This window comes from Mirounga angustirostris, unplaced genomic scaffold (assembly GCF_029215605.1).
Source record: "Mirounga angustirostris isolate CCGP_5_RB_7025 unplaced genomic scaffold, mMirAng1.0.hap1 SCAF_17, whole genome shotgun sequence".
NCBI lineage: Eukaryota > Metazoa > Chordata > Mammalia > Carnivora > Phocidae > Mirounga > Mirounga angustirostris.
Genome location: NW_026991725.1, coordinates 54,654,846 through 54,673,581, shown reverse-complemented (window position 1 = coordinate 54,673,581; position 18,736 = coordinate 54,654,846). Strand labels below are relative to the sequence as shown.

Here is an 18,736-nt window from a genome sequence, read left to right as displayed (position 1 = left end):
CCTTTATTCTGCTTATCTGAAAAGTTTTGTCCTCCCACCTCAATCTCTGATCCAGGCCAATGTCAATCTTGTCTCCTACTTACTGCCTGTCCTCTTACCTGTTCTGTCACCAGACAACATGAAGCACTCATTAACTTGACATAAAAGTTCCCTTAATTCTTAATACCATCTCAAAGTCTTCACCTACTCGCTAAATCTGGCTTTTTTCCTAAGATAACAAAGACCTTACTGGCCTCTCCAAGAGGTCCTATATTATGCCTTCTTCAAATCCACAAGGAAATAAAAAAGAAATCTGTATCCTTCTTGCTCCCAAGTGCTGAATATTGCTGAACTGCAGTATTTTTAAAAATACTTCCTTTTTTCAAATTTCACAAAATCTACCTATGATGCCTTTTTTTTTTTTCCCTCTTCTGGTGTTACGGATTGACTTCTCAGATACTCCTAAGAACAAATAAATGATCTTATCACATGGCTCATCATGCCCTGCCATTATTCTTCCAACTCTAAAATATGTATCAGTGCCTTTTCTGTCAACATAATATCCTACAGTTGGAATACTCTGAGGTCATGCTCATTAAACTCCCCAAAGGTGAAGTCACTGGCAGGCAATGCTCCGCCTCCAAGATCCTGAAATCAGAAAATCTCCTGGACAACAACCACTCATGCCCCACCTATCCAACATTTTCATTGTTGTTGATCCTGCTATTTGTCGCCATCATGATCCTTGGTCCCTTTATTCTACGAAATTTCACAGTCCATCAGGAAGAGCTGTATCTACTCTTCCACTCTGACCCCTCACTAAATCATTTCAGTAACATGGTTCCCTCACTTGCTTTATCTGGCTTCCCCAATTTCTCACCCTGGTAATTGCCAGTTTCCTTTGAGTATTTATTATTACTAGACAAACTTAAAAATCAGGAAGACTTTCAAATGTACACTTCCCAACCGTGACTCGGTCTGCTTTACAACTGAGAATGTTTTACTCACCTTTGACGGACTCCCTAGGACACCACACTGGTCACAAGACTGGTTTCAAATGCTAATATCCTCAAACCACCCTCTTGCCAAAAATGTAGCATCCATTAGTCATCTGAATAAGCAAGATGGCACACTAACGATAAACTCTTATGCCCTTTGCCTAGCAAGTAGGCTGGAAAACCCAAAAATGGTTTATAGCCCTAAGAAATGACAGGGAGGTATCAACTTGGCAGAAGAGAAGTTAAGAGTTTCACTGTTCTCTTGGACTTGGATGACACATATAACTCGTTTCCCTGACACTTTTCTCTTCTAATGCCAACCAGTGTTCTGAAGAAACTAAGCAATCCCACACATTCCCAGCTGTCTGACATCCAGCCAACAGCTGACTTTTCTCCCCCTTCCCTAGTGCCAGGGACTGAGAGGCAAGGTAACACCTGCTTCAATCAGGCAATGGGAAGATGAGGGCAGGATGTCTTTTGAAGTACAGCCCCCAACTCTGCAGAAGGTGTGGACACGATCCCAAGAAACTGGCAGGGTTGCTAGACAGTCTCTACAAGTGTGTGACAGCTGCAGAGCACGCCCTCCACCCCCCTCAAAGTAGGATCCACACTGACCAGGCAGCAGTGGGTGGGGAGGGAGAGCCAGGGCCAGGCCAGAGTGTGCAACCAGCATCCACCTTCGGGTGATGTGCATGGAGAGCCATTGCAACGCCTGCCACGGGCAGTAAAGAGCGTAAGGAGGGCGCCTGGGTGGCTCAGTCGTCAAGCGTCTGCCTTCGGCTCAGGTCATGATCCCGGGGTCCTGGGATGAGCCCCACATCGGGCTCCCTGCTCCCCGGGAAGCCTGCTTCTCTCTCTCCCACTCCCCCTGCTTGTGTCCCTTTCTCGCTGTGTCTCTCTCTGTCAAATAAATAAAATCTTTAAAAAAAAAAAAAAAAGAGCGTAAGGAATAACCTCCGATGTTCCCAAGAAGTGATCGCAACTGCCTGTGTTTCAGGCAAATCTGTAAAGGGAAGTGCCAATCCCCACGGTCTGGGATGGAGGTTATAAGTTACAGCCCTGACACCCTGCAGTACGTTGGCTGGAGTAGAAGTCCACAGTTTCAAAAGGAAAGTCATCCAAAGATCCCCTAATAGATGCACCCCAACAGCTTCCTGTCCAGGTTTCTCCCTCCTTAAGCCTAGTACTTCTTAGTCAATTAAAAAAAGTTTCATTCTGGGGCACCTGGGTGGCTCAGTTGTTAAGCATCTGCCTTCGGCTCAGGTCATGGTCCCAGGGTCCTGGGATCGAGCCCCACATCGGGCTCCCTGCTCGGCGGGAAGCCTGCTTCTCCCTCTCCCACTCCTCCTGCTTGTGTTCCCTCTCTCACTGTGTCTCTCCTCTGTCAAATAAATAAATAAAATCTTCAAAAAAAAAAAGTTTCATTCTGTTAGGGAGGATCTCATAACATAAAACATGTCTGCCGAACAACAAACTATGCACTATAAATGTGAGACTACATTAGAAAACAAAATAAAAATCCAAATGAGAAAAATGAAATGTTTTATGTATTTCTTTCTTTTTTTTTTTTTAAGATTCTTATTTATTTATTTGACAGAGAGAGCACAAGCAGGGGGAGCGGCAGAGGGAGAAGCAGGCTCCGGCTAAGCAGGGAGCCCAATGTGGGACTCCATCCCAGGACCCTGGGATCACGACCCCAGCTGAAGGCTGATGCCCAACCAATTGAACCACCCAGGCACCCCATTTTATGTATTTTGTAACGATAAATGAAGAACAAGGAAATTTCAACAGTCCTCTATAGCAAGATCCAAAGACAGTTTATGCTGAGATTTATTTCTACTATATCTGACTGAATATCTAACACTTATATATATTCTATATGTATTTGTTAACATGCTCGAGTCTTTAGAAAACAGATAACTGAATTCCCACTCGGTAGATGATGAAATTGCCAAGAAATAAAATGACTAAATTTAAGAGCAAGCATCTAATGAACTAAAAACATACAAGAGGGCGCCTGGGTGGCTCAGTTGGTTAAGCAACTGCCTTCAGCTCAGGTCCTGATCCTGGAGTCCCAGGATCGAGTCCCACATCGGGCTCCCCGCTCGGTGGGGAGTCTGCTTCTCCCTCTGACCCTCTCCCCTCTCATGTTCTCTCTCACTCTCTCTCTCTCAAATAAATAAATAAAATCTTTAAAAATAAAAAAATAATAAAAACAAGAGACAAAAAGAATGAGGTCCTACTTTAGCCATTTAGTTGTTTGTTTTTAAAGGTTTTATTTATTTATTTGACAGAGAGAGAGAGACAGAGATAGAACACAAGCGGGGGGGGGGGGGCAGCAGAGGCAGAGGGAGAAGCAGGCTCCCCATGGAGCAGGAAGCCCGATGCAGGGCTCGATCCCAGGACCCCGGGATCATGACCTGAACTGAAAGCAGACACTTAACTGGCTAAGCCACCCATGTGCCCCTAGCCATTGAGTTTTTTAAATATCTCAGGCAGTAAACAGAAAATATCCTATCAAAATATATTTAAGAACTAACCTTTAAACCAACTGAATCTGAGACTAGTTTCCCGAAGAGTGAAAACTGTCAATCACAACACATCATTGTGAAGGTGACAAAGGCAATAGTTCTACTATTTATTGGGCGCGCCCTTTGTCCCAGATACGACACTCCAGGGACCTCACACACACAACCAGTTCTCACGTTAACCCTGCAAGGTAATATTACTGCTTCCATGCTCACAGATGTGGAAACCAAGGCTCAGCAAGTGAAGGGACACATCTGGGCTTACATGGATAGAAAGAGGCAGAGCATTTTTGGGTCTAAAGCTCTTTCTGTTATAACCAACTTTCTAAACATGCCTAAAACAGTCTATTATCTAACAATTCAGTCAGAAACTTTCCCAACTTCAAACATTACTACATTTACATAAGTATATGCTTTCTCAATACCTCTGGGGAATAAAAAACATGCTGACATATTTAAAGAGGAAGATGTTGTCAGAATGAAGGAAGAGTACAAATCCTTGTGAAAGGTAATCAAGTATTTGGAAATGAAGAATGTGGCTTCTAAACAATGACTTGCTTTATTGTAGGTCACTAGCAAGTACCACAGTCCACATTATTTCTAGCTGCATAGTGACAGACTTATTAGATGGGAGTTTATGCTGGAAGGTAAGAATTTACCTCTAACAAAAATGTTACACATAGAATCAAATTACTTGGCATGTTACATATAATTCTAGATCCCATATAGTAACACTGAGGAGTGGCTTTTGGCTTCTGATCTTCAATACATATTCATTGCTTCAACTAAAACTTACAAAGAACCACACTCACTCTTGTCATGGGATGCTAGTAAGTTGAACAATGAAATGGTTTCAACAGTATCCAACAGAATTTTGAGTTACTTTTGCCAACAGTAATCTTTGAACACAAGTCTAACAAAAATATGATTATCTGTCTCATTTCTCTATGATTCTAAGGTTAAACTCCTTTTCAGAGGAAATAATATGCAAGGTTCCCTATAGCAATAGCAGGTTAAAAATCAAACCTCACAAGCTTGGAATCTCTCTCCACAAACAGCACACACTATACATTCATGTGCTGAAATAACAATGACTTCCTATGGGTAAGAGGTCGGGAGGGGAGGATGGGTGAAGCAATCAAATAAAAACGGAAAGGATCAGGCATAAACTTCAGCAGAACTCTGGGTGCCTGGGTGGCTCAGTTGGTTGAGCGACTGCCTTCGGCTCAGGTCATGATCCTGGAGTCCCTGGATCGAGTCCCGCATCGGGCTTCCTGCTCGGCAGGGAGTCTGCTTCGTCCTCTGACCCTATCCCCTCCCCTCTCAGGTGTTCTCTCTCTCTCATTCTCTCTCTCTCAAATAAATAAATAAAATCTTTAAAAAAAAACTTCAGGGGCGCCTGGGTGGCTCAGACGTTGAGCGTCTGCCTTCGGCTCAGGTCATGATCCCAGGGTCCTGGGATCGAGCCCCGCATCGGGCTCCCTGCTCAGCAGGAAGCCCGCTTCTCCCTCTGCCCCTCCTTGTGTTCCTTCTCTAACTGTGTCTCTGTCAAATAAATAAAATCTTTAAAAAAAAAAAAAAAAAAAACTTCAGCAGAACTCTACAGCGTCTTGAAATAAATTTCCCCTGATTGCTTTGGAATTACCTAAGGTAATTCCTACTGATTCAAACTTGATTGGATAATAGAGCAATAAAGTGATTTTCAAATTAGTTGGATCTCTATTATCTACCAGGGTAAAATCAAGACACACCAATTTAGAAATTCTTTACTTGTAACTAGTTCTTAAAAAAAAAAAAAAAAAAAAAAACTTTCTAAACTTTTTTCTATACAGCAAATTCTACATACCCGACCCAGATCTGTTTCCTAAACTCCAGACTTCTACATCTAACTGCCCCCTTTATATCTCCACTTGAACATATGTACCTGAAATTCAGCATGTCCCAACTTCCCCCCCTCAATCTGCCACCCCCTCAGTCATGCCTACACAGTAAATGGCAATCCCATTAGCCAAAACTTGGGTTATCTTTGATAACTGTCCTTGAATCCCCCACAATCAATCCATCAGCAAAACCTGTTTACCTTACCTTCAAAAATACATCCAGAAATGGACAGGTTTTCTGCACCTCCCCCACTAGAGTCTAGTCCAAGCCACTGGGAGGATTAACGTAACCTCCTAACTGGTCTCCCTTACAATCTAGTCTCAACAGAGCAGGCAGAATGATCCTGTCACAACTAAAATCTGATAGTATTCTGCTCAAAAGTCCAATGGCTCCTCCTCTGGTTTGGTATCAGTTCTAATGTCATTCAGTTCTATATAAATGAGCCCTTAAACCGACACCACCTAATTTCAGAAAAACCCGTCCACCTATTTTGACACAAACAGAATGAAGTACACAAGCAATTAAGAAACAGAGATAAGATTCTTCCGGTCTGAGATGGTGCTGTATTTCCATCATTCAATCCCCTCCTCTCCCAAATTCCCAGTGAAACAATCAGAGAAATATACAACTAGAGAAAAAAATCTTCAAGGTAATAACTTAAAAGCTACTGTGGGAAGGACTAGACTGATGGAAAGGCTGACCAACCCCAACCTGAGCCAACTTGGGGGCAAACATACGAAGGTTCAGGTCAAGGTGAGAGCACATATGGACAATCTCAGTTCTGTTAAATGCACTCTGGGACATGCTAGAGGTGTGAGCACGTAGAACAAGAATGTGCAGAAGAAAACTCTAATATGGATGGAACTTAACAAGAACGAGTGTGCCACACAGGACAGTGAGATGGTGTACCAGATAACTTTAGGACAGAAAACCAATGTTTCAGAGTAACAGAGACATTCCCTGTCACACAGAATTTCCTGCTAGAGCTTTCTCCTCTATTATCACAAGCAACAGACTGCTAATCCTGCAAATGTAAGATATGACAAATAGCAAATTATTCCCTTACATTATCGGGAACTGAAAATTTTAAACAATTTATAAATATAAAACATGTAATTTCTAAAAATTAAGTTCCATTAAAGTTATAAATACTAGTTTAATAAGGAACAAAGCTATTGTTAAAAATCTGTAGCTGAAACTTGTTGAAAACGCAGACAGGCTCTAGCATCTCTAGCTAGAAGAGCTTGATTCCACCTTCTCCATGGGAAGACCTGGCACCTTTGATGGAACAGTTTTTTTGTTTTTTGTTTGTTTGTTTGTTTTTTAAGATTTTATTTATTTATTTGAGACAGAGAGAATGAGAGACAGAGAGCATGAGAGGGAGGAGGGTCAGAGGGAGAAGCAGACTCGCTGCCGAGCAGGGAGCCCGATGCGGGACTCGATCCTGGGACTCGAGGATCACGACCTGAGCCGAAGGCAGTCGCTTAACCGACTGAGCCACCCAGGCACCCGATGGAGCAGTGTTTGCCGCCTCACTGACAACATCTGATTTGCTCCCCATCAGGCAGGAACTCTTCCTGGAGCTCCACAAGCATCCCTCGCTCTGTGTCTACAGGAGCAGCCCCATCACCGTACAAGCGCGCTCTCTTCCTCCCTCCGGATCCTCGTCGGCGCTCCGCCCACCTCTCTGTTCCCCTTGGTAAGCACACCTTACGGACAAGGGCACATCTGTACTCCCGCCCCTCGCGCACCTTCCACATCCACCTTCCACTCACTGCGATCTTATTTCTGGCCCCCTCACAATCCCCTGAAAATGCACGCCCAGGGCACCTCAGCTTTCTCCACCTCTAGCAGCATTTCACGCAGTTGGCTCGTGAAACACTGCCCGTACTTTGACCAAGAAACACCATTTCTGAAGAATACGGAATCACATCCCGTGAGGCAGTAGTATTCTGTAGGAAACAATGACCCCGGAAACACAAACAGGTCACAGCTACCCATAATGAAGCCTGGGTCAGCGTGTATCTGGTGAGCAGGGTGGCTGTGCGGGGAACTGAGGAGAGATCTAGGAAGGCTGGTGGGCAGTGAGCAGCTGTGCAAGTTCACGCACGCGATTCCAAATCCCAGGATGAATCTGGGCGTGGACAGCAACGGCGCTCACATCGACCCCGCAACCACACTGGTAAAGCACCCGTGAGCTGTGACAGCTGCTGATCGGTTATTGGGGGGAAAACAGTTGTTAATGTACTGAATTGCAACTGTGAAAACGTACGCTGCACTGTATTAAAAACTGTCTTTTAAGATCAAGTGCTTTTACTGAGTAAAAACTAAACTCCAGAAATGAAGTTACTCTGAAACAAAATCAGGCCCCAGTATTTGGGTAAATCAGCCTCTATGCTCATTACCACACTACATTTCTCTATATTTCTTACGTGTTCTACCTGCCCCCTCCTCAGACAAAAGGACTGTTAAGACAGTGAATGAAATGAGGTGTCATGGGTCCCATTCTGTACGTTATCACTGTTAATGCTGACAGGCACAATTTAGATAACATGGAAGTACAGAACTTTTCTCATTGATTTTATCATACCATAAACTTACAGTACATTCACAACAGATGATGTTACACATTAAATATATATTAGTTTTGAAATAATAACATGTTCATAACATCCTCATTATTTAATGAAATGTCAATTCCTAAAATACACATGATTAAATACAAGGCCCTGGTTATACCATTTTTTTTCTCCATATCTCCACCCTGAAACACAGTAATGAAACATACCTGGTTTCTTCCTCTGCGTTTTCCATAATTCCTTCTTACTAGGGCTTTATAATTCTCATTTTTCTTGGTTAAGTAGTAATATAAAACACAATCAGGAACACTCTATAAGGAAAAAAAATTATTTTTTAGAAGCCAAAGAAATAACATTTTTTAAAAATCAAGCAACACTTTCAAGGGAAATCTCTGGTATTCTCAAGGTATAAATTGAAGAGCAACACACAGCTAGCATTTTAAGGGATATCTAGGCTGTAAAAATATATACATTATATCGACTATTTTAATGGACAATTATAGTGATCTTAATCCAAGTTACGTAAAAGATACCAGGAACTATCAGAAACATCCAAGCACTTCCTTATTAAGCAGTAACTAAATTCTCTTTCTTGTTGCATATATGTAAATATTCAAAATGTCTCTTTTTTAAATATGTTGCTTAAAAACACTACATCCAATCCATTGTGTAAAAAAAAAATGAGGGAAAATCAGGACTCTGATATTTTAATCAGAAATTCAGTAAGGTTCAAAAAGCATTGTAATCTATGTGTTTTTAGGGAAATACAGTATCAAGTCGTTTTTTGTTAATCATGAAAATTAGACTGTGTTCTGTGCTTATGATCTGTTACGTAATTATAAATATCACTACATTAGTCACCTAAGAATCTTTCCTGTATCAAGCCCTCTATAAAAATCAGTTCTATTTAACTACCTCTGTGTATTAGAGCACAAAAACTTCAAAGTAACGAACATCACAAACCTATAAACATTCTCAATGCAAACCATTTCTTACCTTCCTTTCCAAGTAGGATGCAATTAGTCCAAAGTTTTTTGGATGCTGGATAAACCTGAGTAAAAAAAGGGAAAACAAACAAACACATACACACATACACACAAACATTTTAATGACTTAAAAGGGGGAGGGGGGTACCTCGGGAACAGAACTATTAGTACAGACTACTTCCCGGTGACCCCTAACTGCCAACCTGAGAAACAACCACAGAATCGCTGGAGTCTTTTAAGGGCATAGATTCCTGGGCACCATCCACCAGGAACTGATGGGACTGGCCTATGGTAGAGCACAGAAACCTGTACTTTTAAAATGCACCCCCAAGTGAATGAGACACCACCCAAGTTTGGGTACCACGCTTAACATGACTCCATAACCCCAGTTCTCATCTGTGACCGATCCTCCTATCTATAAGCTTATGGGAAGGTCATAGCAAATCTATATTCTCTACTTTCCACAGTATCCATCCAAATGCCAAAAAGGGGCCAAGGTTTTGGGGAAACGGTTCAATTTACAAGTGAATGCCAAATACTTTTCACGAATTTATGTAAGCTTCTATGAGAAAATAATTTAAAGTTTAAATTACTTGTCCTTAAAGATCTCCTTCTCGTGGTCAGTCCAAACATTCATAAACTGCCTATCTTTATAAACCTTCATAGGGTCCTCCATGAGCCCGTTCATGTTGATGAACTTGACCCGTCTCTGTTCTGCATCAAACATCATAGGCGGGATCACAGAGAGCTGCCGCATTTGTTTCTCATTATTCTGCAAAAGAAAGTAAACATCATTTACAAAGAATAAAATTTAAAGAGGGCCATAGACCAGCTACCCTAATATACGCCGGAAGAACCACATGCGTAGTTTCATGTGTCAGTAGCATGTGGTAATTACTCATATATCTAATAAATATTCATTAAATGAATCGTAGGCAGAGGGTATACACATTATGTTTTTATATCCCACTCCTACAATTCGAGAAGAGTTCTTTACTTAAAAGAAATAGATACTTCAGATAGTAACATTTTAGACCTAAAGGACACAAAGAAATGCCAAGTTCACTGAAGTAATAATCTTATGAAACATTTAATTATATTAATACAGTCTCATTTTTAAAAGTCTTAACATCATTTTAGAGAATAAATCTTAATGTCATTTTGGAGACCAATGAATAGGGGGAAAAAACAGGCACCCAAATCTTAAGGACAGTGATTTTAAATTAAACTCACGTGTGAAATACTTCTTGCTAATCTTATGCAATCTTTCCACTGAAAATTGAAGACTATTATCCGTAAAATTTCAACTAAAACTTCGTTACATCTATACAGTCGGTTTTTCCCGAAGTTCAATTTAGTAAGTTCATGAGCACAAATTTCTATGAAAAAACTCACCAAAACTACAGGTATTGACCTCAACACAAAGCTAGGTTTTTTCCTACTCATAGAAGTGGATACTGCCTTACAGTCAAGTCCTTACAAAGTGTCAAATTTTATGGGGTAGTCTCAGTCAATCTGAACACCAAAGCATGATTTGGGGAAGACACATGAGCTTGAGTCACCTCAACTGGTCCTAGTTTTGGATGCTTACAGATGTGCCCTAATGGAATCAGTCAAAAAGCAAGCAAAAAAAATTAACATAGATTTAGTCATCACTGCAGGGATTATGAACACAAGTTTGTTTTTTTTTTTATTATGTTATGTTACTCACCATACATTACATCATTAGTTTTTGATGTAGTGTTCCATGATTCATTGTTTGCGCATAACACCCAGTGCTCCATGCAGAACGTGCCCTCTTTAGTACCCATCACCAGGCTAACCCATCCCCCCACCCCCTTCCCCTCTAGAACCCTCAGTTTGTTTCTCAGAGAAGTTTTAAAATATATAGCAATTTAGTAATTTCTTTGATCATTACTTAAGGAGACCACCACATTCAAATAAGCAAGACCTTCAGAATTCAGAGATGAGATTTTCTGGTGTTGTGTTGTGTTTTGTTTTTTTTTTTAATTGAAGTATAGTTGACACCAGAGATGAGGTTTTTATTTTTTATTTTTTCAGAGATGAGGTTTTTAAAAAACAAGTATATAAAATCAAAACCAGAACTAAATAGGAGGTGGCTTTTGGACCAACCTTTAGAGATAGTTTGAACACAACTCAGAAGACTCATGTTAGGGACTGGAATTTATTTTTATTCAGCATGGATTTACTGATGCCATATCATCTCTGTCTCCCAGGCTGGGGCTAGAAAGCACACTTTGGGGTACCCACTAGCACTTCAGGTCCACCTCAGATGAAATCTCTCCGGTCAGTCTGCTCCTACACATCTCTGATTCAGGCTCTTGTTTTCATGTTAACAGCCTCCTCACATCTCTTTTAGGCCTCCCTGCTGCCAAAGCCATCCGTGTAAGATGCCAATCTGATCATGGGATTGCGTGGTGTAAAACCTTCAGTGGTTGGCCAGTCTTTGGAACAGTCCAAACTCTATAAATGTTCCCTCATTTATGTACAAATAAGCCCTTAGTTCCTGGGGTATGAGGCTAAAATGCCTAAATAATAAATGAATTAAAAAACTAAGTCAAGGGGTGCCTGGATGGCTCAGTCGTTAAGCGTCTGCCTTCAGCTGATGTCATGATCCCAGGGTCCTGGGATCGAGCCCCGCATCGGGCTCCCTGCTTCTCCCTCTCCCACTCCCCCTGCTTGTGTTCCCTCTTCTCGCTGTGTCTCTCTCTGTCAAATAAATAAAATCTTAAAAAAAAAAAAAAAAAAACTAAGTCAATTAATTTCCTTACCTCCTGCTCAGAGAGTCCATCAATAATTTCAGAAATCTCATGCTCGCTCCTAGCAATGGTGGCTGAAAGACCAGCTCCCCTCTGCCCAACTCTAAATATAAGAAATTATAAATATAGTTAAAGGCCATTTATAAAGAAGACACCAATTAAGTTACTTTTATATACATTACTCCTCTGAATGGGACTTTCTTAACCAACTAGAAGTCAGAAAACAAACGCTATTGAGCCACTACTTTTAAGTAATATGCCCGAAGATTAGAATTCTATAGAAGAATGATTAAAACATTGAGATTAAGGGCTCCTGGGTGGCTCAGTTGTTAAGCATCTGCCTTCAGCTCAGGTCATGATCCCAGGGTCCTGGGATCAAACCCACATCGGGCTCCCAGCTCGGCGGGAAGCTGCTTCTCCCTCTCCCACTCCCCCTGCTTGTGTTCCTGCTCTCGCTGTCTCGCTCTCTGTCAAATAAATAAATAAAATCTTTTTTAAAAAATAAAAATAAAATGTTGAGATTAAAATTTAAAGGTTACATGTCCAAGTTCAAACGGTAGAACAACTTATGGGAAACTTCTGGAAAACCACAGGTATTGGAGACATTTCCATTTCAAATAGCAGTCTTTCCCTTCCAGAGTAGAGGACAGCTGACTTAGAAAAATACATTAAATATTTTTTACAGAGGGGAAAAAAACAACAACCATCTCCCTCATAAAGACTTAATCGTGATTAAAGAATTAAAGCTTACATATAATCTTATAAGAGATAGTGGAGAAGAAATCTAAAGCTTTTACTTTTACAAAATACTTGCTCCCTAAAGTAAAACCAAATCAGAAACTACCAATATCAAAGAACTTCTTAATTAGCCATCTGTTTAATACTGTTTAGTCATGTTGGCAGGTAATGAAGAACTAAGAAATAGTCAAGTCTATTCTTTTTAACTGTCATTTCTAAAGGAATAGGTATTTTCAAGAACAGAATAATTAATTTCAAAATACTCATTTAAACTTAGATTGAACAGCGTTAAGTATAAAAAATTAATATTAAATTCACCAAGACATAATCTTTGCTAGCTGATAATGAAGTTTTATATTCAAAATGAAAGGTTCTTTATGAACTTTCTTAAGATCAGATTCAGGTAACACTAACACCGTGAGAGAGCAGGAGTGGGACTCTGTCAGAGAGAAAAGAGCATAGCCATTAGCCAGGAGACAAGCACAGCCATTAAACATCAAACGACTTACCGCTGAAATCTTTCTTGTTGTTCTCTTTGTTTTCGAATTTCTGGAAACTGCTTTTCATAGTATTCCCTTGTTTTGCTTTCTTTAGCTTTCCTCCGGGGGTTATTTTCTATTCTGTCCACTTTTTTCTCCCATGCCTCCATGAGCTGATCATAACGTTGGCAGATTTTTTGTTCCTATTAAATACCCGCAGCAAATTAATAATTAAACTAAACTCTACCATTCTGACAAACCTAATACTTTAAAGTAAATGTTACTTCTTAAGGCTAGTCAGCAGTACATTTGGCCTAGGACTCAACTGTGAATGAAAAGCTGTTCTTGATCTGAAAGATGAGAGAGAGAAAAGAGCTCTGTTTCCTACAAAGATCAGCATATAAAGCATATTTTGGCTAGTTTTTTTAGTTAACATTAAGACTAACATAGATTAATTAATTAATGAGCTAGCACTAGTAGCTGACCAGCTACTTTTACTATTTTCCTGATAAAAATATATGTCTTCATTGTCAAAAAAAAAAAAAAAAAAAAAAAATGGAGGGGCGCCTGGGTGGCTCAGTCGGTTAAGCGGTTGCCTTCGGCCCATGTCATGATCCCAGGGTGCTGGGATCGAGCCCCGCATCAGGCTCCCTGCTCAGCGGAGAGCCTGCTTCTCCCTCTCCCTCTGCCCGCCTCTCTGCCTGCTTGTACTCTCTCTCTATCTCTGTCAAATAAATATTAAAAAAAAAAAAAAAAAAAAAGGAAAATTAGTAATAGAAACATGTGAATAGTTCAAAATCCCAATCACCCAATGGCAAATATACTGACATTTTGGTGTTTTCCTAACAATCTGTCAGAGAAAACACTCATGCTTTAACCGTTCCTCTACTCCTGGAGGCTTTGATTACTTGAAGGTTTTTGTTATTATAAATAATGCTATCTAATAAACATTTTTGACAGTCTGGAAAAGGCAGAAATTGGTTGTACTTTATGATAAAAAGAAATGCAGTGAACTACACGGAACCAAGAATCAATCCTTTTAGAGAAATGAGTAATGTATGATCTCATTTTTAAACAGAGAGGCAAGAAGCCTCCATTATGAGCATAGAACTGTGAACGTGTCAACAACACAAGGATAGAAAAAGGTGTAGAAGGACCCACGAAAAACCATTAACATTGGTCCCTTCAAGAAAGTGGCAACAGAGAGGAGAATATTATCCTCCTCACGATCTGTGCCACCCCCAGACACTTCCCATTCTTTTCAACTCCCAGGTGTCTTCTGTGTCCTTCACTTTCTCCATCTCTAGCTAGCTCCTCAGTCCAGGCCAACATCATCCCTTACCTACATCAAAGTAAGAGCCTCCGAACTGTCTCCCAGGCCTTCTTAATGGTGGAGCCAGAAGCACATTCTTAAAATACAAACCTGAACGTTTCACTTCTCAGTTCAAACACTTAAAAGATGCCCTCAGGATCGAACCCAAAGTCCTGTAGGCGGACCCGGCCCTCTTGCCTCAGCAGCCTCATTTCTGCTGCGCTCCCAGCAACCTGCCACCCTCCCTCCACCTCCCAGACCTTCATTTCAGCGGCTCCCTATGCCTGCGCAGACTTCCAGAGTTTCTCGTTGTCCTGCAAACTTCCCTTTATGATTCATCCATGGGGCATTAGCTGTCCCTCCTGTATGCTCCCACAGATGACTGTATGTATCTGTATGTCCCTTTCCACAGTGTGATTACGATACTCTAACTGCCTGTGACTCATCTGCCCCCAATTACATTGTATGCTTCAAGGGTTAAAACCATATGGCTATCTTGCTCACCTTTGTAGAATAATACATGGACAGAGTAAACAGCCAATAAATATTTATTAAATCAGTGAACACATAAATGTTATAACTAAAGACTCTGTGAAGCATGAAAACAAAGTCTATGCTTCTATGTTTGCATCACCAGACATTAAATGACCACAATTACAACAAAATTACTGGATAGGAAAAAAAAATGCTTTAGTAGTTTCTTATTTAATATTTGTATGTTTTTGGCAAAAACAAAAACAAAAAACATTAATTTAAAGATAGTATCTGAAGGACCCAGACTGGCAAATTACATTGGAAGTTATGTATCAAGTAAAAGCCACTGACTCTTGAGCTTTAAAATTCATTTAACTGTCATGTCATTAAATATAAGGTACACGGCTCATTTTTTATGTGAATTAAAGAACATCATTTATCTGGTAAGCAACTGACTTTAAATGAATCAACAGTCTGTCTAAATTTAGTCTGAACATATCGTGAAAAGAAGTATACGGGCATTATATTTTCTGTAGTTTCATTTCCATGAACATTAGAACCACAAAACTTCTGGATGCAAGTCATATAATAAATATGAAAAAGAATGTGAATTTCAAAAAGCTGAACTTTAGCTGACCCGGTTCCTAATAAAGAAAGAGCAGTAATGTCTACTCAGCATGACTGTAACTTACCCACATTGGTCTGAGGGTTTGAGAGACTAAATGTTGATCATCCTATTTCTCTTTCATATTCTTTTTTAACTACTCACCATTTTCTTTATTTTGGCTAGATGAAAATGCTATACACAGATGACCAAAGAAATTATTTTGATAATGATATTAAATGTCATTCGCTGCTAGAATTGGATTTATATTTAAGTCATCCCTATAGTTAGTTACTTTCTAAATCGGCAGCCTTTTCTCAAACATAATCAAAAGCCATTCTCACTAATAAAGGGAAAGTAAATGCCTAAATGAGCATGAATGGGAAAGTTGTACAAATTTCAGTTAAAGGATAGGACCTCACCCTTTGTTTTCTTGCATGATTTCTTCTTTTAAAAAATAAAATGAGTTTTTTCCTCATCACCTGGTTTCTAGAAGAGAAAAATATGGTTGTATGACATTAAGAAAAAGCACAATTTAATAATGCATTCACTTTTTTTTTTTTTTTTTTTTTTTTCAGAGACACTGAAAAACAAGCAAAGATCACTTAGGAATATCTGATGTAATCAAAGTTAATCTTAATTTTTTTCACCCTGCAAAATAAGACTTTTGCAATAATTAGAACTGACTAAAATTCCTTCCACTCTCCAGCAAGATTTTATACAAATAGTTCATTTTAAAGTATTACGTCCAAATATAAGGCAAATAGTTTCAAGTTATAATTACACAGTCACTGATTCTTCTCAAGAACTCTGGTGATATAAACATCTCTGTGCACTCTTGGAGGAGGGGAGGTAGAAGAGAAGGAAAGGCTTTTAAAGTTACCTCCCTACCTCAGGTATGGTGCTGACCTCCTTTCTATGAGAACGTACACCAACACAGAGAGAGGGGACTTGTGCTTTTACACAGAAGGTTTCCTTCCGTCACAGAAATGACACAAACCACACTAAGAAGTCACAGAGGGCAATGTGACAAGACAGGAAGACTTCTCTTACATCTTAATGAAACAGTTACACTTTTTAAATTTGAAGCATTGTGACCTTCAAAAACAATGACATGCAGGCTCAAATATAAATATTTATACCCCACCTACTTCCAGAAAGGATTTCAAGCTGATTATGCAAATATAAATACAAAGCCAAGGCAAGTAGAAGTAATTTTTTGGATTATCAGCCCCTCAGGACTAACAGGGACACCGGCTCTGTGGGCAGTCAGGAGCTGACTACGTGGGACAGTACCCAAGACATGAAAAGAATTATCAAAAGGTAGATTTGCTATTTCATACAAAGCAAATGACGGTGATGAGAAAAGAGCTACTACACGATTCATATGGATGCATGCAGCGGAGTAAATGGTTACTTCACAAGGTGACATACAGTGGAAGCGGTACCATATATTCAGTTTGCTCTAATTTTAATTACGTGTTACTCAAAAGCAAATGATAATCAATAAATATCATTTAAAATGTTTCCTAGGATTTAAGAAGTCAGCCAGTCAGTAAGCCATCCCAGAACAGTGTGCTAAGCACTGCAGTCGGGCAATGTAGACAGCATAAAATAAATCAGACAGAGCTGCTCTCCCGCTAATATTAGGGGAAAAAGACAGAACACAAACATAACTGAAGCTTTGTGGGGGGGAAAAAAATCATTAAAAGTAGCCAACTAGATTTTATCTGCTATTCTCCTTTTTAAAAATGCTAAAACAGCTAAACAGTTCCAGAACAAGGTATATTTTATGAGTTTTGTCTAAGCCTACTTCTAAGGGTTGTCAAGACCATAGTAGCATCTCACAGAAAAATTCTAAGTATATGACTTTTATTATAAACCACTTATTTAACAAAAGTTAAAATTATTCAAATTTCAATTTTGTTCATGCATACTACCATGCAAATTATATTTGCCACCAATTCTGCAAAGTAGTCAACTATTGCACATACTCTCAGTCAGAAATTTTTTAAAAGAAAAAAATATATCTGATATATAAATAGCAATGTGCTCATTAGCAACTATACTAGTAAATAATTAAAATGTTCTGATTATCCTTAATAAAACATAAAGTAGAAATATTACATTTTTGTTACAAACTACGAATAATTCACCTAAATTCTCTTAAAGTATGATAATTAAAAAAAAAAAAAGATACCTATCTAGCCTCCTCTCTTACTTCAATCAGATCAAGAAATTAGATTTTCTTTTCACTTATTTTCTTATTCCAAAATCTGCATCCATAAAGGCCTGGTATCTAGGATGAGCAAGGCTAAGCAAACTACATTCTGGAGCAGTCTCCTCACCCACGTGAGGTGACTGAGCGCTTCCAAGGCACCAGGACATTAAATGGCAGAAGGGTCTACAAATACCGTCATTAGCAAGAGTCATGGAAGGGATTTCCCTAGAATAGGATTTTGAATAATGATAAAATGATCCGTGGCACTTCTACTTTGCAATGGCAGATGTGGCTTGGTGGGGGACGGTGTCATCACTAGTCTTAAATGAAAAAGCTTCATTATCTTACTTCATCATGCGCCTTGCAGGTACTCCACTGAAAAAAAGACAAAACAGGAGGCAAAAAATTCAAGCCTCAAGGTAAGCCATTTCAATGTTAAGTATTCACCTTTTTTACTAGCAGATCATAAAACCAGCTAGTTTTATGCAATAATTTATTTCATTTTTTTGGCCTCGGAAACTCAAAGCTGTTACCCCAACCCCCAAGAAGCCAGAGGAAGATAACATATAGTAAAACGACAGCAAATTACACAAATCTAAAACACACCTACACTATATTATAATAATGTCAGCAGATAACATAAAAACGATCTCTTTATAGAATATATGGTCTTTAACTGAAGAACTCCAAAGATGATAAATACTTACGTCTTGATGTTCTCATGATAAACCTTGGTATCCGATGGCTGGTTATAGAGTGGCTATAAAATAAATCAAATATTTACATATACAACATTGTACACATGTCTATGAAAATATGAAGCAACAGTTTATATTTTCATGAAAACCTAGTACTCATGGATCTTCACAATACCTGCCCTACCAGAACCTCCAGACTTCCAGGTTCCCTGAATAATTCTCTTTACCCCATCTCCTATTAATGCCACCCCCGTAAAAATGTTTATAAATCCACCGTATCCCGTAAGAAATACATTTACTCATGGATTTTTAATTTCAAAGGCAAAGGAAGAACATATGGTCCAAAGAGCTATTTCTGTTCTTACTCGTCCTGCTTCTACCTCGTATGATTAAATGGCCTGCTCAGGCAAAAACACACTCAGGGCGATACTTCTGCAAAGGTAACCAAGTTTGCGCGCCACTATTTTAAAGTTTACCAC

At 39.4% G+C, this 18,736-nt stretch overlaps 1 protein-coding gene across 18 annotated transcripts in view; it reads right to left on the bottom strand.

Moving 5' to 3' along the window:
- Positions 1 to 18,736, bottom strand: part of NCOR1 (nuclear receptor corepressor 1) — a 158,138-nt gene that overhangs the window by 73,440 nt on the left and 65,962 nt on the right. For 13 of the 18 annotated variants that reach the window (XM_064582686.1, XM_064582689.1, XM_064582688.1 and 10 more), the window contains exons 8-15: positions 18,267 to 18,319; positions 17,908 to 17,934; positions 15,761 to 15,827; positions 12,979 to 13,151; positions 11,744 to 11,834; positions 9,545 to 9,723; positions 8,962 to 9,016; positions 8,175 to 8,276 (exon numbers count right to left, since the gene is read on the bottom strand). In XM_064582686.1, the coding sequence (XP_064438756.1) occupies positions 8,175 to 8,276; positions 8,962 to 9,016; positions 9,545 to 9,723; positions 11,744 to 11,834; positions 12,979 to 13,151; positions 15,761 to 15,827; positions 17,908 to 17,934; positions 18,267 to 18,319 (747 nt within the window). The remainder of the gene's footprint in view (positions 1 to 8,174; positions 8,277 to 8,961; positions 9,017 to 9,544; positions 9,724 to 11,743; positions 11,835 to 12,978; positions 13,152 to 15,760; positions 15,828 to 17,907; positions 17,935 to 18,266; positions 18,320 to 18,736) is intronic. The other 5 variants (XM_064582692.1, XM_064582682.1, XM_045889785.3 and 2 more) reach the window with 1 other exon arrangement.